We start from the raw sequence: 23,799 nt of genomic DNA on the forward strand, positions 1-23,799 counted from the left end.
AAGGGAGGAGAGAGAGGTGTAAAGGGAGGAGAGAGGTGTAAAGGGGAAGAGCGAGAGGGGAGGAGCGAGAGGTGTAAAGGGGAGGAGAGAGAGGGGAGGAGAGAGGTGTAAAGGGGAGGAGAGAGGTGTAAAGGGGAGGAGGGAGATGTAAAGGGGAGTGGCGAGAGGGGAGGAGAGAGAGGGGTAAAAGGGAGGAGAGAGAGGTGTAAAGGGAGGAGAGAGAGGTGTAAAGGGGAGGAGCGAGAGGGGTAAAGGGGAGGAGAGAGGGGTAAAAGGGAGGAGAGAGAGGTGTAAAGGGGAAGAGCGAGAGGGGAGGAGCGAGAGGGGAGGAGAGCGAGGGGAGGAGAGCGAGGTGTAAAGGGGAGGAGAGAGGTGTAAAGGGGAGGAGAGAGGTGTAAAGGGGAGGAGAGAGAGGGATAAGAGGACTTCTACACTTCTTCTCTATAACACTTATCTAGTCAGTAACAAAATGGGTTACCTTGAGAATAATAAAAAGAGTTAGACTTAGGGCCTGTGTCCTGACAGACTGGAGAGTAGAAGGGAAGAGAGGAACATGGAAATACAATCAATACCTGTTGTGTGAGTCCCTGTCTGCTCTCTGTAGAGCTGGTTAGAACACGGCGGTTCAACAGGGCCTCTCTGTATGGAACCGACTCAGGTCTGGGCTGGATACACAGACAGGACAGTCAAATACACACTGTTATTCTGAACCACAACATCAGTGTTAAGTGGATGTTCCACTGTTTGCTGTAGCCTGCCTGGAATGTCAGATGGGCGGGCTTTATACTTTTGGGACTATTATATTGGTTCCCACTTCCTATTTCGCCAGGCATGCTTAATCAAACACCGCTGAAGTAAATTATTTTGGAATAGTATTTGAACCCAGGCCTGTGACTGTGACCTGACCAGCGAAGCGAGGGAACACTACTGACCTTTCTGATGGTGTGCATGTAGTCAGAGGCCTTCTTCTTGTTACCCAGCATGCTCTCTGCCTGCAGGGGGTTGAGGGCCCCCGCACCCCCTCTCGGACCGTAGCCTGTCGAAGACGTAAAGAAATCCAGGTTGTTGCTGAAGAACGTCGCAATCTGTAGTAAAAAGGTACGGCATTTATATTATGGTAAAACTTTACAGCATAAAGGTATAGGCACTAATGCTTTATAATTTGTTGTGAGCATGTATAAGCCTTTATAATGTGTTATAACAGTATTGGTGAGCCTTTACATAGTCTTCTAGGTCTATATGTTGCAGTCCAGACCGCTATTTGAATAGCAACAATCTATCAAGTTTGTATACGCTAAAATATGGTGGCGAAACAGTGCACTTAAAACAAACAAATGAATGTGAAATGAGTTTATAAAATCTGATTTATGACAAACTTTAAATTCCCTGTACACACTTAAACAGCCCCATAACACCAAGTCAAACTTTCCTACACACACTTATCCTACAGAACTACATCACTGTTCCTTTAAGGAGATCAGTGGGTGTAGTCAAGGAAGGGTTGACAGAATACAGACAGATCTCATACACACTCCTACCACTGTTGTCCCGGTTTCTTTCTCAATCTTTCCTCGACTCCACCCAACTTATCTCCTCGCCTCCTTTTCAAAATACATTGGAGAAGACTGTCTGAGGGGAGGGACCTTGAGAAAGATGAATTGAGCCAGTCTTCGATCACCCCAGCCCTCATCACCTCATGGTAAACATCCTTCTTATAGAACTCTGGAATACAGTCGTGGAAGTCTGGAACTCTGCAGCCAGCCCAGAGCATTCCATCACTAATACCTCAAACACAGTATGTGTCTGGTGCATTCACCAGCCAGGCAACTGTAGACTAAAAACAGGCCTATTCACTATTAGAACTATAATACCAAAACAGAACAGGTTGCGTATCCACCTCTTCTACTTACCCTCAGGAAACGTGTAAAATATATTACAGTAGTCGTAAAAGACATGAACCAAATCTTTTGCTAACCTCAGAATAAACAGTCCTCTGAGTGAGCAGTGGACGTCCCTGTTGAACACTCTAAACCTCTCCTGGAGTAGTGACCCATCAAGCTGAGGACAGGATGTTTACTTTAGACCCTAGAAAAGACATCTATAAAATGCTCTGGTGAGGATGGCCTCCACACACACAGCTAGATCAGGTGAAGGATGACAGCAGCTCTACAAGTGTCCTGACCGTGTGTGTGCGGCGCGCATGTGTCCATTAAAGTGTTCTCACTCCTGATCATAAACCTCTAGCCTGGACTCTCGTTACTAAACACTACAACACATTATTCGGAGACTATACACCACTACTAACTACTAGCCTAATGCTTCAAAACTCTGCGTGGATCAGTTGGTTAACCTAACGCTCCAAGGACTCTGCGTGGATCAGTTGGTTAACCTAACGCTCCAAGGACTCTGCGTGGATCAGTTGATTAACCTAACGCTCCAAGGACTCTGCGTGGATCAGTGGTTAACCTAACACTCCAAGGACTCTGCGTGGATCAGTTGGTTAACCTAACGCTCCAAGGACTCTGCGTGGATCAGTTGGTTAACCTAACGCTCCAAGGACTCTGCGTGGATCAGTTGGTTAACCTAACGCTCCAAGGACTCTGCGTGGATCAGTTGGTAAGGTCGCGTTGTCACGCCCTGGCTCTGGGGACGCTGGTATATTGAGCCAGGGTGTGAGTGTTCTTTATGTTTTGTGCTCGTTGTGTCCGTTCTAGTTGTTGTATTTCTATGTTGGCCAGAGTGGTTCTCAATCAGAGGCAACGAGTGTCAGCTGTTGCTGGTTGTCTCTGATTGGGAACCATATTTAGACAGGCTGTTTTCCCACAGGTGTTGTGGGATCTTGTTCCAGTGTGGTTTGTGTTAGACCGTGGACGTCACGTTATCGTTTGTTGTTTTGTTCGTGTCATAATCACTAATATAAAAAAGTATGTTCGCATTCAACGCTGCGCCTTGGTCCTCCTCCTTCGACGATCGTGACACGCGTGTTCAATTCCTGCAGGGTTCTCATACACATGCTTCTAATGTATATACACACTCACTGTTCTGTCTGTTTCAAAGCCCCCAAACCCACCCTTTATCTGGGGCACACAGCTGTAAAGACTCTGATATGGTGCGGATCTGTGAACATTTCCCATCTACCCCAGCTGAGCTCTCCCTCCCTCTCAGTGGTCATGTATTGTAAACGACCAATAAGCACAGTTGATGAGCCATATACCCAGGCAGTTGCTAATGCTGCTTAAACTCTACTGATCATATAAACAAAAAATATATAACTGTTGCCACAAAGTTTGAAGCACAGAATCATCTTGAATGTCATTGTATGCTGTTGCGTTAAGATTTCCCATCACTGGAACTAAGGGGCCTATCCCGAACCATGAAAAACACTCCCAGACCATTAATCCTCCTCCACCAAACTTTACAGTTGGCACTATGCATTCGGGCAGGTAGCGTTCTCCTGGCATCCGCCAAACCCAGATTCCTCAGTCATACTGCCAGATGGTGAACCTTGATTCATCACTCCAGAGAACGTGTTTCCACTGCTCCAGAGTCTAATGGCGGCGAGCTTTACACCACTCCAGCCGATGCTTGGCATTGCGCATGGTGATCTTAGGCTTGTGTGCGGCTGCTCGGCCATGTAAACCCATTTCATGAAGCTCCCGACGAACAGTTATTGTGCTGACGTTGCTTCCAGAGGCAGTTTGGAACTCGGTAGTGAGTGTTGCAACAGAGGACAGAAGATTTTTACGCACTACAGCACTTGGCAGTCCTGTTCTGTGAGCTTGTGTGGCCTACCACTTTGCGGCTGAAGAGTTGTTGCTCCTAGACGTTTCCACTTTACAATAACAATTACAGTTGACCGGGGCAGAAATGTTACTAACTGACTTGTTGGAAAGGTGGCATCCTATTACGGTGCCACGTTGAAAGTCACGGAACTCTTCAGTAAGGCCATTCTACTGCCAATGTTTGTCTATGGAGATTGCATGGCGGTGTGCTCGATTTTATACACCTGTATACACACACAGTACGAACTTTTTTTTTGCCAAAAAAAATGAAATAGTAACACAATAGAACAACAATAACGAGGCTATATACAGGGGGTACCGTTACTGAGTCAATGTGCAGGGGTACAATGTAGTTGAGGTAATATGTACAGAGCATTCAGAAAGTATTCAGACCCCTTTTTCCACATTTTGTTTTGTTACAGCCTTATTCTAAAAATGGATTAAATTGTTTTTTCCCCCCTCAAATCTACTCATCAAATACCCCATAATAACAAAGCAAGAACAGATTTTAAAAAACAAAAATGATTTTTTTTAAACAAATTAAATAAAAAAGTTCAGACCCTTTACGCAGTTCTTTGTTGCAGCGATTACAGCCTCGAGTCTTCTTGGCTATGACGCTACAAGCTTAGCACAACTATATTTGGGGAGTTTCTCCCATTCTTCTCTGCAGATCCTCTCAAGCTCTGTCAGGTTGGATGGGGAGAGTCGCTGCACAGCTATTTTCAGGTCTCTCCAGAGATGTTCGATCAGGTTCAAGTCCGGACTCTGGCTGGGCCACTCAAGGACATTCAGAGACTTGTTCCGAAGCCACTCCTGCGTTGTCTTGGCAGTATGCTTAGGGTCGTTGTCCTGTTGGAAGGTGAACCTTCGCCCCAGTCTGAGGTCCTGAGCGCTCTGGAAGCAACGTCAGCACAATAACCGTTCGTCGGGAGCTTCATGAAATGGGTTTCCATGGCCGTGCAGCCGCACACAAGCCTAAGATCACCATGCGCAATGCCAAGCATTGGCTGGAGTGGTGTAAAGCTGCACCATCTGGCAGTCTGATGGACTAATCTGGGTTTGGAGGATGCCAGGAGAACGCTACCTGTCCGAAGGGTCTCTGTACATTGCTCTGTTCATCTTTCCCTCGATCCTGACTAGTCTCCCAGTCCCTGCCGGTGAAAAACATCCCCACAGCATAATGCTGCCACCACGCTTTACCGTAGGGATGGTGCCAGGTTTCCTCCAGACGTGACGCTTGGCATTCAGGCCAAAGAGTTCAGTCTTGGTTTCATCAGACCAGAGAATCTTGTTTCTCATGGTCTGAGAGTCCTTTAGGTGCCTTTTGGCAAACTCCAAGTGGGCTGTCATGTGCCTTTTACTGAGGAGTGGCTTCCGTCTGGCCACTCTACCATAAAGGCCTGATTGGTGGAGTGCTGCAGAGATGGTTGTCCTTCTGGAAGGTTCTCCCATCTCCACAGAGGAACTCTGGAGCTCGGTCCGTGACCATCGGGTTCTTGGTCACCTCCCTGACCAAGGCCCTTCTCCCCCGATTGCTCAGTTTGGCTGGGCGGCCAGCTCTAAGCAGAGTCTTGGTGGTTCCAAACTTCTTCCATTTAAGAATGATGAAGGCCACTGTGTTTTTGGGGACCTTTAATGCTGCAGAAATTTTTTGGTACCCTTCAGATATGTGCCTTGACACAATCCTGTCTCGGAGCTCTACAGAGAATTCCTTCGACCTCATGGCTTGGTTTTTCCTCTGACATGCACTCTCAACTGTGGGACCTTATTTAGACAGGTGTGTGCCTTTCCAAATCATGTCCAATCAATTGAATTTACCACAGGTGGACTCCAATCAAGTTGTAGAAACATCTCAAAGATGATCAATGGAAACCGGATGCACCTGAGCTCAATTTCGAGTCTCATAGCAAAGGGTCTGGGCTCCCGAGTGGCGCAGCGGTCTAAGGCACTGCATCTCAGGGCTTGAGGCGTCACTACAGACCCCCTGGTTCGATTCCAGGCTGTATTACAACCGGCCGTGATTGGGAGTCCCATAGGGCGGCGCACAATTGGCCCAGCGTCGTCCGGGTTTGGACGATGTAGGCCGTCATTGTAAATAAGAATTTGTTCTTAACTGACTTGCCTAGTTAAATAAAGGTAAAATAAAAATGTGAATATGGTATGTTTTTTATTTTTAATACATATGCAAACATTTCTAAAAACCTGTTTTCGCTTTGTCATTATGGGGTATTGCTTGTAGATTGATGAGGATTTTATTTTATCCAATTTAGAATAAGGCTGTAACAAAATGTGGAAAAAGTCAAGGGGTCTGAATATTTTCAGAATGCACTGTACATACAGATTAAGTTATTAATTACACTTTGGATGGTGTATCAATACACCCAGTCACTACAAAGATACAGGCATCCTTCATAACTCAATTGCTGGAGAGGAAGGAAACCGCTCAGGGATGTCAACATGAGGCCAATGGTGAATTTAAAACAGTTACAGAGTTCAATGGCTGTGATAGGAGAAAACTGAGGATGGATCAACAACATTGTAGTTACTCCACAATCCTAACCTAATTGAGCTGGTGAAAAAGAAGGAAGCCTGTACATAATATAAATATTCAAAAACATGCATCTTGTTTGCAACAAGGCACTGAAGTAATACTGCCAAAAATGTGGCAAAGCAATTCACTTTTCGTCCTGAATACAAAGTGGTATTAGTGGGGCAAATCCAATACATTACTGAGTACCACTCTCCATATTTTCAAGCATAGTGGTGGCTGTATCATGTTATGGGTATGCTTGTAATCGTTAAGGACTGGGGAGTTTTTCAGGATAAGAAAGAAATAGAACGGAGGGAAGCACAGGCAAAATCCTGCATGCAGAGACATGAAAATGGAAGTTCCACAAGTTCATCTGACTCTGGAGAAGAAGACAAAGGGCTTCATCGCCAAAATCCTGAAGTATTCCTTTAAGGTTTGGGTTAAGGTTAGCAGTGTGGTTAAGATTAGGTTTAAAATCACATTTTAAGAAGACACATTTTAGAAATAGGCGGGGTTTATGACTTCATGGCTGTGGTAACTAGTGATGACCAGTGATGCCAGCAGACACTCGTTGGCAGTGCTGTTAGTTGGTTTGGATAACAGTGTCTATCTGCTAAGTATCAACTCGCCAGTACCGTTGGTGAGCACACCCAGTGTCTCGCTGGTCTAACCCAGTGTTTAAATAGTGGTACATGGTCCTACCTTGCCGGTGCTGTTGGTGAGCACGCCCAGGGAAGCCAGCAGACACTCGTTAGTGGTGCGGAGCTTCTGAGTGACTGTAGGCAACTGCTGTTCCAGACTGGCCTTCCGGCTGTAGTGCTTAGACATCTCTATAGAGAGAGAGAGAGACCGAGACAGAGACTTAGCTTATACATAACAGTGCCTTCGGAAAGTATTCAGACCCCTTGAGTTCTTCCACATTTTGTTAAGTTTCAGGCTTATTCTAAAATGGATTTAAAAAAGACAATCCTCAGCAACCTACACACAATACCCCATAATGACAAAGCGAACAGGTTTTTAGAAATGTTTACAAATTTATAAAAATTGAAAGACCAGAAATAGCTTATTTACATAGGTATTCATAAGTATTCAGACCCTTTGCTATGAGACTCGAAATATAGCTCCTGTGCATCCTGTTTCCATTGATCATCCCTGAGATGTTTCTACAACTTGATTGACGTCCACCTGTGGTAAATTCAATTGATTGGACATGATTTGGAAAGGCACACACCTATCTATATAAGGTCCCACAGCTGACAGTGCAAGTCAGAGCAAAAACCAAGCCGTGAGGTCGATGGAATTGTCTGTTGTGCTCCGATACAGGTATGTGTTGAGGCACAGATCTGGGGAAGGGTACCAAAAAATGTCTGCAGCATTGAAGGACCCCAAGAACACAGTGGCCTCCATCATTCTTAAATGGAAGAAGTTTGGAACCACCAAGACTCCTCCTAGAGCTGGCCGGCCGGCCAAATTGAGCAATCGAGGGAGAAGGGCCTTGGTCAGGGAGGTGACCAAGAACCCAATGGTCACTCTGTCAGCGCTCCAGAGTTCCTCTGTGGAGATGGGAGAACCTTCCAGAAGGACAACCATCTCTGCAGCACTCCACCAATCAGGCCTTTATGGTAGAGTGGCCAGACGGAAGTCACTCCTCAGTATTAAACCAGATATAAAACAACAGAGACTGAAGTGGTTGAAGCCACTCCTCAGTAAAAGGCACCTAAAGACTCTCAGACCATGAGAAACAAGATTCTCTGGTCTGATGAAAACAAGATTGAACTCTTTGGCCTGAATGCCAAGTGTCACGTCTGGAGGAAACCTGGCACCATCCGTACGGTGAAGCATGGCCGTGGCAGCATCATACTGTGGAATATTTTTCAGCGGCAGGGACTGGGAGACTAGTCAGGATTGAGGCAAAGATGAACGGAGCAAATTACAGAGAGATCCTTGATGAAAACCTGCTTCAGAGCGCTCAGGACCTCAGACTGGGGTGAAGGTTCACCATCCAACAGGACAACGACCCTAAGCACACAGCAAAGACAACGCAGGAGTGGCTTCGGGACAAGTCTCTGAATGTCCTTGAGTGGCCCAGCCAGAGCCTGGACTTGAACCCGATTGAACATCTCTGGAAAGACCTGAAAATAGCTGTGCAGCGACGCTCCCCATCCAACCTGACAGAGCTTGAGAGGATCTGCAGAGAAGAATGGGAGAAACTGCCCAAATACAGGTGTGCCAAGCTTGTAGGGTCTGAATACTTATGTAAATGTTATATTTCCGTTTTTTATTTTTAATAAATTAGCAAAGATTTCTAAAAATCTGTTTATGCTTTGTCATTATGGGGTATTGTGTGTAGATTGATGAGGGATTATAATTTTTTTTTTTTTACAATTTTGGAATAAGGCTGAAACGTAACAAAATGTGGAAAAAGTCAAGGGGTCTGAATACTTTCCGAAGGCACTGTACATAATCATCTCTACAGACAAAGAAAAGGAGAGAAGGGGTTTAGACATCTCTACGTACATAAAGGAAGGGCCAGGGGACTTACAGTTATCTGTTCCACCTTACTTGAACCCTGCAGGTATACTGATTCATAAGGGTTAAGCTTAAAGCCCATTTATGGTCATTCCAGCGTCTGCATTGGCCGTATAGCATTAACTGCGATGCGGCCTCCACAGAAGTCAGCGCATTCATATGTCAGAAGTCAGCTGTTGTGAAAGAAGTTATCAAGGAAGTGAGTTTGTGTTTATACAGGAAGCACCGCGTAGGGCGCTATACGGAGCCCTACGCATTGTTACAACATGCATTGTTACGCGATGCCAATAGTACGGAGCTTGATTTGGCCTCCGCAAGCCTCTGGAGGCTCCGCAATTGTGTCACACCCTCCGTACGGAGCCTCACGATTACCGGATCAAGCATAAAATCGGCTTTTAGACATCTCTACAGAACACATAAGAACAGACATTTCTTGTTCAGTTTTCTTGTTTTTTTGATGGATTGTGTGTGTACCTGTTTGACATTTTACTGCATTGTTAGGCGCTAGTAACATAAGCATTTCGCTGCAACTGCTATAACATCTGCTCAACTGTGTACGCGACCAATAAACTTTGATTTGGAAGGAGAGAGTGGCTTGAACATTAGTCTACAAAAACACTAACTATAAATAATATTTTCTAGTAAAAAATGTTTCACCTTTGACGGCGTCGTGAAGGCTGTGTAGACAGGCAGCCAGCTGGGTGAAGACAGCAGAGGAACTGCTCTGGGGCATGGCATCCTGTCGAACACCTGGAAAACAATTGGAAACATTACTACTGTGTCTATACCTAACTTCAACCCTGATATACTGTACTGGAGCTACCGGTCATGTAATATCAGACCCATTAGGGTCTTGAGGAAATTACCCCAACTAGGCCCAGCTTCGTCTAGAACATTACTTTATTGGCCATTGTCAGAGGGAAACTGAAATGAGTCTGCTGCTTTACCCCAACCCTTCTGAATCCTCCCTCTCCTCTAGTCCCCATCACTCACTAGGAAAGGATCCTCCTTCTCATCTAGTCCCCATCACTCACTAGGAAAGGATCCTCCTTCTCCTCTAGAGCCCATCACTCACTAGGAAAGGATCCTCCTTCTCCTCTAGTCCCCATCACTCACTAGGAAAGGATCCTCCTTCTCCTCTAGTCCCCATCACTCACTAGGAAAGGATCCTCCTTCTCCTCTAGTCCCCATCACTCACTAGGAAAGGATCCTCCTTCTCCTCTAGTCCCCATCACTCACTAGGAAAGGATCTTCCCTCTCCTCTAGTCCCCCATCACTCACTAGGAAAGGATCCTCCCTCTCCTCTATTCCCCCAGACAGTAGCTATACAGTTTGACAAATAAGTTAGTTATCAAGGCTATACATTACACTTAAATTATTCAAGACGAATACAGGATACAGCAAATTATTTTCCTCCAGATCGACACTACTCACTAGGTACGGCCAGTAGGATGATATAACTCACTAGGTACGGCCAGTAGGATGATATAACTCACTAGGTACGGCCAGTAGGATGATATAACTCACTAGGTACGGCCAGTAGGATGATATAACTCACTAGGTACGGCCAGTAGGATGATATAACTCACTAGGTACGGCCAGTAGGATGATATAACTCACTAGGTACGGCCAGTAGGATGATATAACTCACTAGGTACGGCCAGTAGGATGATATAACTCACTAGGTACGGCCAGTAGGATGATATAACTCACTAGGTAAGGCCAGTAGGATGATGTAGCTGTGTAGTTTGTCGAACACTGACGTGATTCTCTTCATGTCACTCTGCAGCTCCTGGTTCTTAGAGGTGAGAGACGAGGTACACAAAGGAGCCCTGCACTCTTCCTCTAGACTGGGGGGAGAATAGAGGAGCATGAGGAGGAAAATGGATGCAAATATATACAGCTCCCCCACACACACCTAATGTAATGAGTACTGACCTTTTGAGCTGGTATGGTAGAATCTTCTGCAGAAAGTGGGTGTAGGATGTGAAGTGATCAGCAAAGTCCTTGAGTTTCCACACAGTCTCCAGTACTGTTACTGTGTCCTCTGTGATGCTCTGGTGTAGTTGCACTAGTCCTTCCTCCAGGGGGCGCACATAGGCTGCATTCTCATGCAGATACTGGGAGAACTGGAGAGAAGAGGAGAGGTTCTTAACTACTTCAGATGAAAGCGCTTGTTGTAAGTCACTATGGACAAGAACATCTGCTAAATTACTAAACATTTTAACATGTTTAAGGCGGCAAATCAGCAGTATAAACGATAAAGCGTTCTCCCCGCCACTGATTGGCTAAAAAGCTGAGGGAGGGGCTGGAGAAATGTAACAACTCAGACTCATTAACAGAGATATGGATGCAAGGACTGACCATCCATGACACCAACATTATAGATTGAACCATGTTTTGAGGCTATATAGGACTGACCATCCATGACACCAACATTATAGATTGAACCATGTTTTGAGCCTATATAGGACTGACCATCCATGACACCAACATTATAGATTGAACCATGTTTTGAGGCTATATAGGACTGACCATCCATGATACCAACATTATAGATTAAACCATGTTTTGAGGCTATATAGGACTGACCATCCATGATACCAACATTATAGATTGAACCATGTTGAGGCTATAGTGTTTGTTTACATTGTCAGAGATCTGGCCGTGTGGTGCCAGGACAACAACCTCTCCCTCAACGTGACCAAGACAAAGGAGATGATTGTGGACTACAGGAAAAAAAAGAGGACTGAGCACGCCCCCATTCTCATCGACGGGGCTGTAGTGGAACAGGTTGAGAGCTTCAAGTTCCTTGGTGTCCACATCACCAACGAACTATCATGGTCCAAACACACCAAGACAGTCGTGAAGAGGGCACGACAAAGCCTATTCCCCCTCAGGAGACTAAAAAGATTTGGCATGGGTCCTCAGATCCTCAAAAAATTCTACAGCTGCACCATCGAGAGCATCCTGACTGGTTGCATCACCGCCTGGTATGGCAACTGCTTGGCCTCTGACCGCAAGGCACTACAGAGGGTAGTGCGTACGGCCCAGTACATCACTGGGGCAAAGCTCCCTGCCATCCAGGACCTCTATACCAGGCGGTGTCAGAGGAAGGCCCTCAAAATTGTCAAAGACTCCAGTCACCCTAGTCATAGACTGTTCTCTCTGCTACCGCACGGCAAGCGGTACCGGAGTGCCAAGTCTAGGTCCAAAAGACTTCTCAACAGCTTCTACCCCCAAGCCATAAGACTCCTGAACAGCTAATCATGGCTACCCGGACTATTTGCACTGCCCCCCCACCCCATCCTTTTTACGCTGCTGCTACTCTGTTAAGTATTTATGCATAGTCACTTTAACTCTACCCACATGTACATATTGCCTCAACTGCCTCAACTGGCCGGTGCCCCCGCACATTGACTATGCAACGGTACCCCCCTGTATATATAGCCTCCCTACTGTCACTTTATTCTATTGTATATATAGCCTCCCTACTGTCACTTTATTTTTTACTTCTGCTCTTTTTTTCTCAACACTTTTTTGTTGTTGTTTTATTCTTACTTTTTTGTTTAAAATAAATGCACTGTTGGTTAAGGGCTGTAAGTAAGCATTTCACTGTAATGTCTGCACCTGTTGTATTCGGCGCATGTGACCAATAAAATTTGATTTGATTTGATTTGATTTGATTTGATTTGATTTGTTTACAAACATTGGAGTAAAACAAGCTTCTATTTTGGGTTATGATGGGGTATGACAGTAAAAACTAAGCAAGAACCAATGGGTATATATCATTAATTTATAAGTCCAAAAATGGATGTACTAACTGCTGTTTGTCCCTTTAAAGGATGTCGGGGAAGAGACATTGTGTGTGTGTGTGTGTGTGTGTGTGTGTGTCCTCACCTTCTGGTTGAGTGGTGAGATGGGTTCGATAGAGGAATCCAGGGGGTAGATGTGCACCCTCTGCTCTGTGTAGGAGTGGAAGTTTAACAGAGCCCCCACTAGGTCCTGGACGAAGCCTAGGGCCTGACCAGCCACGTCTCGGGCCTTCAACTGGAGGAGAGGAGAGTGAGACAGAGGAGATTACTACAAAAACTCTGGACCACATATTCACGCTGACAATGGAGGTTCGAGCACGGACTGTTCTATAAAATACAAGGAAAGAACTCCACAATACACATCAATAATCCTGGATCATTCTATAGGGCTTCCTCTCACCTGGTGTCTTCTGTTGTGTGGCGGAACATTGAGGCTGTTGTAGTCACTGAACTCTGGAGAAAAAGGGAGGGAAATTTAAAGGAAAGATTTCAGGGTAGTACTTCTGCTCATATACTGAACAAAAATATAAACGCAAAATGTAAAGTGTTGGTCCCATGTTTCATGAGCTGAAACAAAAGATCCCAGAAATTGTCCATACGCACAAAAAGCGTATTTCTATGTTGTGCACAAATTTGTTTACATCCCTGTTAGTGAGCATTTCTCCTTTGCCAAGATAATCCATCCACATGACAGGTGTGGCATATCAAGAAGCTGATTAAACAGCATGATCATTAAACAGTTGCACCTTGTGCTGGGGACAATAAAAGGCCACTGTAAAATGTGCAGTTTTGTCACAACGCCACAGAAGTCTCAAGTTTTGAGGGAGCATGCAATTGGCATGCTGACTGCAGGAATGTCCACCAGAGCTGTTGCCAGAGAATTTAATGTTCATTTCTCTACCATAAGCCGCCTCCAACGTCGTTTTACAGAATTTGGCAGTACTTCCAATCGGCCTCACAATCGCAGACCGCGTGTAACCACGCCAGCCCAGGACCTCCACATCCGGCTTCTTCACCTGTGGGACACCCGAAGAGCTGATGAAACTGAGGAGTATTTTTGTCTGTAATAAAACCATTTTGTGGGAAAAAAAACTCATTGGACTGGTTGGGCCTGGCTCCCCAGTGGGCTGAGCCCCCGCCCCGTCATGTGAAATCCATAGATTAGGGCCTAATGAATTTATTTCAATGGATGGAGTTCCTTATATGAACTGTAACTCAGTAAAATCGTTGAAATTGTTGCATGTTGCGTTTATATTTTTTGTTCAGTATAGGTTATGCATGTATGAACTACACATTGACAAATCCAGCCCAAAGCGGGAGGTTTAAAAAAAAGACTTACTAATCGCCAAAGTTCCGGAGCATGTCTTTAAGTGTAATATGGAATTATTCACGAACATATGTAATATGTTAGTAGTATATACATGTACATGTGTGGGTGTCTTGTCTTAGAATGGAGACATCAGATAATCCATCATCAGTGATGGTTCTACAAGGTTGTGTTCATTAGAACACTACAACAGAAAACATCAAATGAGCAGTTGTTTTTGGACCCATCCAGGTAGTCCCTCTCTGTTTCAGTCTGTTGTCTTCCGCTTGGTTCCTAATGAACACGATCCGGGTCAGTGAAATGTTGCATAGTGAACTAGTACTCACTGGTGTCGTTGAAGGGCACTTTCTCCTGGATGACACTGCTGCTCTGTTTCACCTGTCTGTTGAGCTCTGACTGACACTTCCTCAACTGCTGCTGACTAGAGAGAGAGAGAGAGAGAGAGGAGGATGGAGGGAGGGGAGGGAGGGGGAGGGATAGTCAACGACCGCTCATTGACCATACTAAATACATCCCCATTCACAACAACCCACATCTGCATTATTCTAACCCTCATTATTCCTTCATATTAAGTCCTCTACTACAGAAATACAATAACAAGGTTTTTACCATTCCTCTGTCCGAACTCTGCACTCTTTAGTCTCCCTCTCTAGAGTCTGGGATTTCACCTGTAGGAGGACACAGCAAATGGCATCATGTATTACTATTTCATCATCAGCAATAACAAATTCATGAGTTTTGCCCCTCTCATCCTACTTCAATTCCTCTCCCTCCATCCATCTTACCTCTAGTCGGACCTTGTCACGCTGCAGTTTTTCCAATGGTGTCCATGTATTTGTTGGTGAGTCCGTCCACTAGTCTCTCTCCCTCCCTCACCTCTAGTCTGTCACTCTGCAGTTTCTCAATAGTGTCCAAGTATTTGTTGATCCACTAGTCTCCCTCCCTCCTACACTCCCTCCAGCCACCCCCGTCCTTCGCATTCATCCCCCTCTCTCACCTCTAGTGTGGCCTTGTCACTCTGCAGTCTCTCAATAGTGTCCATGTATTTGGAGGTGAGTCCATCCACTACGGCCTGGTGTTGTTCATGGTCTCTCTCCAGCTCCTCCAACCGGACCTTCAGCTGAGCCTCCTGCTGCCTGTACTGCTCATCAGCCTCATAGAACTCAAAACAGAATAGAACTTTAGTGTCCATCCAAGGAGAAAATATTTATTTAGGCATTACCTTAGAAGAATTATAAAAACATCATCCTCATCATCATCCTTAGACATGAACAGACCAGCACACAAAAACAACTAGTCCAATATCATAATATCATAAAGCCAGTAGTCACTTGGTAGACACTTGTCCATACATGCATACACTCCCATGTCTCAGAGACACACCTGGATGTGAAGCCTCTCGTTCTCCTGGATCTTCTTCTGCAGGTCCTCATCAAACACACTCTGGGTCTGCTGCAAGCCCTGCTGGGAGGGGGAATCCCCTTTGTTCTGGTAGTGAGAAAGTGCCTTTGAGATTGACTACATTGCGGTCGGACTGATCAGAATCACTGAAAGGCCAAATCACCTTGCATCCCAAATGACATGTCTGACTGTGGGGTGCACCCTCTTCCCGGTCTAATATATGCCATTTAGCAGGCACCTTTATCCAAAGCAACTTACAGTCATGTGTGCATACTTTTTACGCATGGGTAGTCCCGGGAATCAAACCCACTATCCTGCCGTTGCAAACGCCATACTTTACCAACAGAGCAAGAGGACCAGTGTCTGTCTGTACCTTGCTCTTCTTGCCCTTGGCTTCGTTGGCAGCCAGTTCCTCCTGCAGCAGCTCTACCCTCTTAGCCAGCTGCTGGTTCCTGAAGGTGAGACTATCCATCTCCTGCTCCACCTTCCTCAGGCTCTGCTCTCGCTGCTTCACCTGATCCTGTAGTGGAGGTGTGGAGGAGAAGACGCTCAGTGAGAGCTGAACACATACAACGACATTGACTGAACGCTAGGGCTGTTGCAGTGACTGTATTACCGTCATGACCGCAGTCAAATTCCACGTGACTGTTGAGTCACAGTAATCTCCTCCTATGCACTCTGGACATGCGTTGGTGGCACCCAACTTGCTAACGACTTTCAGGTCCTAATGGCCTGGTACTCAGGGCTCTATTGTCCCTCTAACCACTCTGACATCAATGCAAAAGCAATCGAAAATCACATCAAACACTTATCAAAACAGTATCATGCTTTTAAAAGTCACTGTTAGGCGACTTTTTTTTTTACCTCACTGTGATGATCAATTTGAAGAAAGAAGTTCAACAGGTTCAAACTGAGTGGAAAACATGGTCGTTGTGGATCTTGTTTCAGAGCCAAACAACAAAATGGATAGCACTTTTTAAGGTAATGATTAATTCAAAGCATTTAAGACGTTGCCTGTAGAAAAGTCATACGCATATTAGAGCTCATGCATACCCATAGGCCTATATAGGAGATGCCCGACATTAAAAAGATTAATTAAACAATACCATGCCTAATAGCCTACCGCATATTACGCACCTTTTTTAAATTTTTATTTAAACAGATTTCAGATGTCTTTGGTACATGATTGGTCTAGCCTCTACTCTAAAATTAAACTACAGTGGGGGAAAAAAGTATTTAGTCAAGTTCTCCCACTTAAAAAGATGAGGCCTGTAATTTTCATCATAGGTACACGACAACTATGACAGACAAAATGAGAAAAAAAATTCCAGAAAATCACATTGTAGGATTTTTAATGATTTTATTTGCAAATTATGGTGGAAAATAAGTATTTGGTCAATAACAAAAGTTTCTCAATACTTTGTTATATACCCTTTGTTGACAATGACACAGGTCAAACGTTTTCTGTAAGTCTTCACAAGGTTCTCACACACTGTTGCTGGTATTTTGGCCCATTCCTCCATGCAGATCTCCTCTAGAGCAGTGATGTTTTGGGGCTGTCGCTGGGCAACACAGAATTTCAACTCCCTCCAAAGATTTTCTATGGGGTTGAGATCTGGAGACTGGCTAGGCCACTCCAGGACCTTGAAATGCTTCTTACAAAGCCACTCCTTTGTTGCCCGGGCGGTGTGTTTGGGATCATTGTCATGCTGAAAGACCCAGCCACGTTTCATCTTCAATGCCCTTGCTGATGGAAGGAGGTTTTCACTCAAAATCTCACGATACATGGCCCCATCATTCTTTCCTTTACACGGATTAGTCGTCCTGGTCCCTTTGCAGAAAAACAGCCCCAAAGCATTATGTTTCCACCCCCATGCTTCACAGTAGGTATGGTGTTCTTTGGATGCAACTCAGCATTTTTTGTCCTCCAAACACGACGAGTTGAGTTTACCAAAAAGTTCTATTTTGGTTTCATCTGACCATATGACATTCTCCCAATCCTCTTCTGGATCATCCAAATGCACTCTAGCAAACTTCAGACGGGCCTGGACATGTACTGGCTTAAGCAGGGGGACACGTCTGGCACTGCAGGATTTGAGTCCCTGGTGGCATAGTGTGTTACTGATGGTAGGCTTTGTTACTTTGGTCCCAGCTCTCTGCAGGTCATTCACTAGGTCTCCCCGTGTGGTTCTGGGATTTTTGCTCACCGTTCTTGTGATAATTTTGACCCCACGGGGTGAGATCTTGCGTGGAGCCCCAGATCGAGGGAGATTATCAGTGGTCTTGTATGTCTTCCATTTCCTAATAATTGCTCCCACAGTTGATTTCTTCAAACCAAGCTGCTTACCTATTGCAGATTCAGTCTTCCCAGCCTGGTGCAGGTCTACAATTTTGTTTCTGGTGTCCTTTGACAGATCTTTGGTCTTGGCCATAGTGGAGTTTGGAGTGTGACTGTTTGAGGTTGTGGACAGGTGTCTTTTATACTGATAACAAGTTCAAACAGGTGCCATTAATACAGGTAACGAGTGGAGGACAGAGGAGCCTCTTAAAGAAGAAGTTACAGGTCTGTGAGAGCCAGAAATCTTGCTTGTTTGTAGGTGACCAAATACTTATTTTCCACCATAATTTGCAAATAAATTCATTAAAAATCCTACAATGTGATTTTCTGGATTTTTTTTCTCTTAATTTGTCTGTCATAGTTGACGTGTACCTATGATGAAAATTACAGGCCTCTCTCATCTTTTTAAGTGGGAGAACTTGCACAATTGGTGGCTGACTAAATACTTTTTCCCCCCATTGTAATTCTAGTAATGGCCTTTGAGTGTGGACTGTATTATTATGCATACTGGATGGACTGGTTCCCCCCTCCCCCTCCTCAGGCAATCCCGCAGGTGAAGAAGCCGGATGTGGAGGTCCTGGGCTGGCGTGGTTACACGTGGTCTGCGGTTGTGAGGCTGGTTGGATGTACTGCCAAATTCTCTAAAACGACGTTGGAGGAGGCTTATGGTAGAGAAATGAACATTCAATTCTCTGGCAACCGCTCTGTTGGACATTCCTGCAGTCAGCATGCCAATTGCATGCTCATTCAAAACTTAAGACATCTGTGGCATTGTGTTGTGTGACAAAACTGCACATTTTAGAGTGGCCTTTTATTTCCCACAGCACAAGGTGCACCTATGTAATGATCATGCTGTTTAATCACCTTCTTGATATGCCACACCTGTCAGGTCGATGGATTATTTTGCCAAAGGAGAAATGCTAACTAAGAGGGATGCAAACAAATTTGTGCACCAAATTTGAGAGATAAGCTTTTTTTGCATATGGAACATTTGAGATCTTTTATTTCAGCTCATGAAAAATGGGACCAACACTTTACATGTTGCGTTTATATTTTTGTTCTGTATATATTATTATTACAATAAAATCATATCATATAAAATAATGGCACGGGTCTTTTAAACATATCTTGTCTACTAAATGAACAAGCCTACAGCCTATGGCATGGAACATAGCCAGATAACATACAGCAGGCCGACTCATTTGGTTCTTCTAAAATACATTTTCTTCATATCATAATGTTTACTTAGACCTGCCTAAAATAATGGATTTATTGTGACGGTGTATATTAAATGGATTTATTATACTTTTTTTACATGTAGATGTTCCAAAAGGGCGCATCAGCAGCTTTGTATGGTGGAGGCCTGGAGATGCTAAGCATGTTAACGGTCAATTACCGTGAGACCGCAGTCATTTGCATGACAATAACCGTCTGACAACATTTCATGAGTGCCACAGCCCTACTGAATGCATACAAGGCCTTTCAAGTCAAATCAAATTTCCCAGTTTTTTGTTGTTGTTGAAATCCTGGTTGGAGGGTTCCATTCCACCTTACAGTGCCTTGCAAAAGTATTCAACCCCCTTGGCGTTTTTCCTATTTTGTTGCATTACAACCTGTAATTTAAATGGATTTTTATTTGGATTTCATGTAATGGACATACACAAAATAGTCCAAAATGGTGAAGTGAAATGGAAAGAAAATTACTTGTTTCAAAAAATGCTAAAAAATAAATAACGGAAAAGTGGTGTGTGCATATGTATTCACCCCTTTGCTATGAAGCCCCTAAATAAGATCTGGTGCAACCAATTACCTTCAGAAGTCACATAATTAGTTAAATAAAGTCCACCTGTGTGTAATCTAAGTGTCACATGATCTGTCACATGATCTCAGTATATATACACACACACCTGTTCTGAAAGGCCCCAGAGTCTGCAACACCACTAAGCAAGCGGCACCACCAAGCAAGCGGCACAATGAAGACCAAGGAGCTCTCCAAACAGGTCAGGGACAAAGTTTTGGAGAAGTACAGCTCAGGGTTGGGTTATAAAAAAATATCTGAAACTTTGAATATCCCACAGAGCACCATTAAATTAATTATTAAAAAATGGAAAGAATATGGCACCACAACAAACCTGCCAAGAGAGGGCCGCCCACCAAAACTCACAGACCAGGCAAGGAGGGCATTAATCAGAGGCAACAAAGAGACCAAAGATAACCCTGAAGGAGCTGCAAAGCTCCACAGCGGAGATTGGACCACTAAGCCGTACACTCCCCAGAGCTGGGCTTTACGGAACAGTGTCCAGAAAAAAGCCATTGCTTAAAGAAAAAAATAAGCAAACACGTTTGGTGTTCCCCAAAAGGCGTGTGGGAGAATCCCTAAACATATGGAAAAGGTACTCTGGTCAGCTTTTTGGCCATCAAGGATAACGCTATGTCTGCATACTGCTAAAGCAACACTCGAGTGGTTTAAGGGGAAACATTTAAATGTATTGGAATGGCCTAGTCAAAGCCCAGACCTCAATCCAATTGAGAATCTGTGGTATGACTTAAAGATTGCTGTACACCAGCGGAACCCATCCAACTTGAAGGAGCTGGAGCAGTTTTGCCTTGAAGAATGGGCAAAAATCTCAGTGGCTAGATGTGCCAAACATAGAGACATACCCCAAGAGACTTGCAGCTGTAATTGCTGCAAAAGGTGGCTCTACAAAGTATTGACTTTGGGGGGGGGGGGGGGGGTGAATAGTTATGCACGCTCAAGTTCTCAGTTTTGTTGTCTTATTTCACAATAAAAAAAATATTCAAAGTGGTAGACATGTTGTGTAAATCAAATGATACAAACCCCCCCAAAAAATCCATTTTAATTCCAGGTTGTAAGGCAACAAAATAGGAAAAATGCCAAGGGGGGTGAATACTTTCGCAAGCCACTGTATTTCCTCCTGGTTCAAGGAATCAATTAACCAGGATTTCTGAGGGGAAAATGAGAAATGTGCAACACTATTCCAATGGGCTCAGAATGGTTGTGTACCTTCAGAGAGGTGGAGCTGGCCTGCTCATCTACCACGCCCTTCTTCAATACTTGGTTCTGGGCCCGGAGCTATGGGAGTATAGACACAGATGTAGGTCTACTGCAACACACACATGTAAGCAAGCTCACACACACTAGCTCTAAAGACCAAACTGGCCAATTTGACAGTTTTATTTATTTAACCTTTATTTAACTAGGCAAGTCAGTTAAGAACAAATTCTTATTTACAATGACGGCCAAACCCGGACGACACTGGGCCAATTGTGTGCCGCCCTATGTACAGGCCTTCAGCTTCTAAGCAAAGCAACATAGCTATTTTATGGCTTTTGTGTGAGATTTCATCCATATTTGATGATTGAACAATAGAACTCCACATACATTTCCAAAGGTTGGGTGAATAAATGTTGCTACTTATTGGGCAACTACACACCACATATTCGAAAATACAATGTCAGCGCTTCTTCCAAAGAACCGGATATGGGCCTGTGGAGGGGGGGTATGTAACAACAGCCAGACAAACACCATGCCTGTCAGCTGACAAAGTGTGGGTCACGAGGATGGTTTTTATATTAACCAAATCTAGTCACTAGTTAACAGACATTTCTTGTTATAATGTCTACAAAGGGTTTTAGGATGGGTACTATTGACATGGCTACAAATCCATTTTCTATGGTTAGGGTAACATGACATGGGGTTTGAAGAACATGGCTGGCCTTGTTTTACTCAGGCCGTGTAACATAGCCAAGTATAACATTGAGTTGTTTAGAGCAGTGGTTCCCAACCAGGGGTACTAGGATCCCTGGGGGTACTTGGCCTATCCACAGGGGGTACTAGAAAAGACTCACTGGTAAAATGTACGAGGGGGTAACGTTACTTACATTTTAGTCATTTAGCAGACACTCTTATTCAGAGCAACTTACAGTTAGTGAATGCATACATTTTCATACTTCAGGGCAGTTGGTGGTACCGTAACCGAAAAAGATTGAGAACCACTGGCTTCTGCTCTGGCTTCACTTCCTGCCTGTCATAAATAAGTAGAGCTACCAAACGTTAGCTACTTTACCTGCAATCCATTATTACAGACTGAACCAAACCAACGTTAGTTAGCTAGAATGATTCAGCAATCAGAATAAATAGACAAGAACCGTGGCTAAAGATAGGGCAACAAAAAGCCACTTACCTTTGAATACTCCTGGGCCAATTTGGTGTATTTTGCTTGCAGGTCTGCAGCCATTGCTTTGGAAAAAGAGTTCGAGCTAGATGGCAAACCAAGATGTAGCTAGATGAATATCTAACGTAGCTACTGCTCTAACGTTAGCTGGCTAGAAGATAAGATAGCTAGCTATTTAGCGCAGGTACACTCACTGACCGTTTTGTTTCTTTGTCTAACGTTAAATGACAGTTTGCGCATGTGACGTAAAAAACAGTCTCGTGTAGGAAAGGGTGGCTAGCTACCTAATCATCTTATTGAGTGGTAAAGCCGGATGTTTTTCAGCTAGCTAATGTTAGCCACCTCGCGAGAAAAACAACTCAGAAAAGCCCCTCTTGCAGGTTAATTCACGAACTAGCATTGGCTCGCAAGCTAAAATAATCTATCGAGGGTGGCCATGATGAATGACAGCCTTTACCCTCCCTGAAATGCAGTCCAAATCCTTGTAAATGCTAAATCTTCGCCCACCCGCAAACCTGTAAAACACCTCCGTGACTAGCGACTCCTCCCAAGTTCAAAGTTCAAAACTTGGCCTGAATATTAATTGGGTAACGAGGACCTCTAGCGGTTGGAGGAGTAGCTACACCTACAATACACTTTTGTTTTTTGTCAGTGATGACCTTTCAAACCATTTTGTGATCTGTTAAATTAATCACGTTTTTAAAACTAGCTATATTTTAATGTGTGCAGGTGGCAAATACTGTTGTCCCGTGCTTCCTCTTTTGGAGACATTGTGTCCAGGCTTTGTCCTTTGGAATCTCTACCATGTTTAAAAAAAAGAAAAATCAAATCCCATTTGTTGATAGATTTTAATAATCCTCTATAGCCCAGTTTCTATTACCAGATGTTAATTCTATAATGCATGAAGCTGTCATAAAAACTCACATCTTAACATGCAAAATAAAATATTTTTCTCTCTCTCGCTCTCTTTCTCTCTCAATTCAATTCAATTTAAGGGGCTTTATTGGCATGGGAAACACATAAAATAAATAAATAAAAATTGTATTTGTCACATACACATGTTTAGCAGATGTTATTGCGGGTGTAGCGAAATGCTTGTGTTTCTAGCTCCAACAGTGCAGTATATATAACAATTCACAACAATACACACGATACACACAACCAAAAAGTAAAATGATGGAATTAAGGAATATATAAATATTAGAAATATTAGGATGAGCAATGTCGGAGTGGCATAGACAAAAATACAGTAGAATAGAATACAGTATGTACATATGAGATGAGTAAAGCAAAAATACGTCAACATTATTACAGTGACTAGTGTTCCATTATTAAAGTGCCCAGTGATTTCAATTCTATGTATATAGGGCAGCAGCCTCTAAGGTGCAGGGTTACGTAACCGGGTGGAAGCCGCCTAGTGATGGCTATTTAACAGTCTGATGGCCTTGAGATAGAAGCTGTTTTTCAGTCTCTCGGTCCCAGCTTTGATGCATCTGTACTGACCTCGCCTTCTGGGTGATAGCGGGGTGAACAGGCAGTGGCTCGGGTGGTTGTTGTCCTGGAGGGCAGGTAGTTTCCCCCCGGTGATGCATTGGGCAGACCGCACCACCCTCTGGAGAGCCCTGCGGTTGCGGGCGGTGCAGTTGCCGTACCAGGTGGTGATACAGCCCAACATGATGCTCTCAATTGTGCATCTGTAAAAGTTGTGAGGGTTTTAGGTGCCAAGCCAAATTTCTTCAGCCTCCTGAGGTTGAAGAGGCGCTGTTGCGCCTTCTTCACCACACTGTCTGTGTGGGTGGACCATTTTAGATCATCAGTGATATGTATGCAGAGGAACTTGAAGCTTTCCACCTGCTCCACAGCAGTCCCAACGATGTGGAT

General features: G+C 44.2%; 1 protein-coding gene across 2 annotated transcripts in view; it reads right to left on the reverse strand.

Moving 5' to 3' along the window:
• The window catches only part of LOC311134554 (protein phosphatase 1 regulatory subunit 21-like), a 35,502-nt gene extending 13,029 nt beyond the window's left edge, over nucleotides 1-22,473 (reverse strand). Inside the window, exons 1-15 of one of the 2 annotated variants that reach the window (XM_084168254.1) lie at nucleotides 21,928-22,473; nucleotides 20,748-20,816; nucleotides 15,758-15,904; nucleotides 15,367-15,471; nucleotides 14,981-15,145; nucleotides 14,593-14,651; nucleotides 14,310-14,404; nucleotides 13,057-13,109; nucleotides 12,742-12,891; nucleotides 10,780-10,970; nucleotides 10,555-10,691; nucleotides 9,499-9,591; nucleotides 7,015-7,142; nucleotides 933-1,085; nucleotides 573-665 (exon numbers count right to left, since the gene is read on the reverse strand). In XM_084168254.1, the coding sequence (XP_084024380.1) occupies nucleotides 573-665; nucleotides 933-1,085; nucleotides 7,015-7,142; nucleotides 9,499-9,591; nucleotides 10,555-10,691; nucleotides 10,780-10,970; nucleotides 12,742-12,891; nucleotides 13,057-13,109; nucleotides 14,310-14,404; nucleotides 14,593-14,651; nucleotides 14,981-15,145; nucleotides 15,367-15,471; nucleotides 15,758-15,904; nucleotides 20,748-20,816; nucleotides 21,928-21,981 (1,692 nt within the window). In that variant the 5' untranslated portion in view covers nucleotides 21,982-22,473. Of the gene's footprint in view, nucleotides 1-572; nucleotides 666-932; nucleotides 1,086-7,014; nucleotides 7,143-9,498; nucleotides 9,592-10,554; nucleotides 10,692-10,779; nucleotides 10,971-12,741; nucleotides 12,892-13,056; nucleotides 13,110-14,309; nucleotides 14,405-14,592; nucleotides 14,652-14,980; nucleotides 15,146-15,366; nucleotides 15,472-15,757; nucleotides 15,905-20,747; nucleotides 20,817-21,667; nucleotides 21,753-21,927 lie in introns of those variants that run through there. The other variant, XM_084168255.1, reaches the window with a different exon arrangement.
• Nucleotides 22,474-23,799: the final 1,326 nt, after the last annotated feature.

This window comes from Coregonus lavaretus (genome assembly GCF_964263955.1).
Source record: "Coregonus lavaretus genome assembly, chromosome: 1".
Classification (NCBI taxonomy): Eukaryota; Metazoa; Chordata; class Actinopteri; order Salmoniformes; family Salmonidae; genus Coregonus; species Coregonus lavaretus.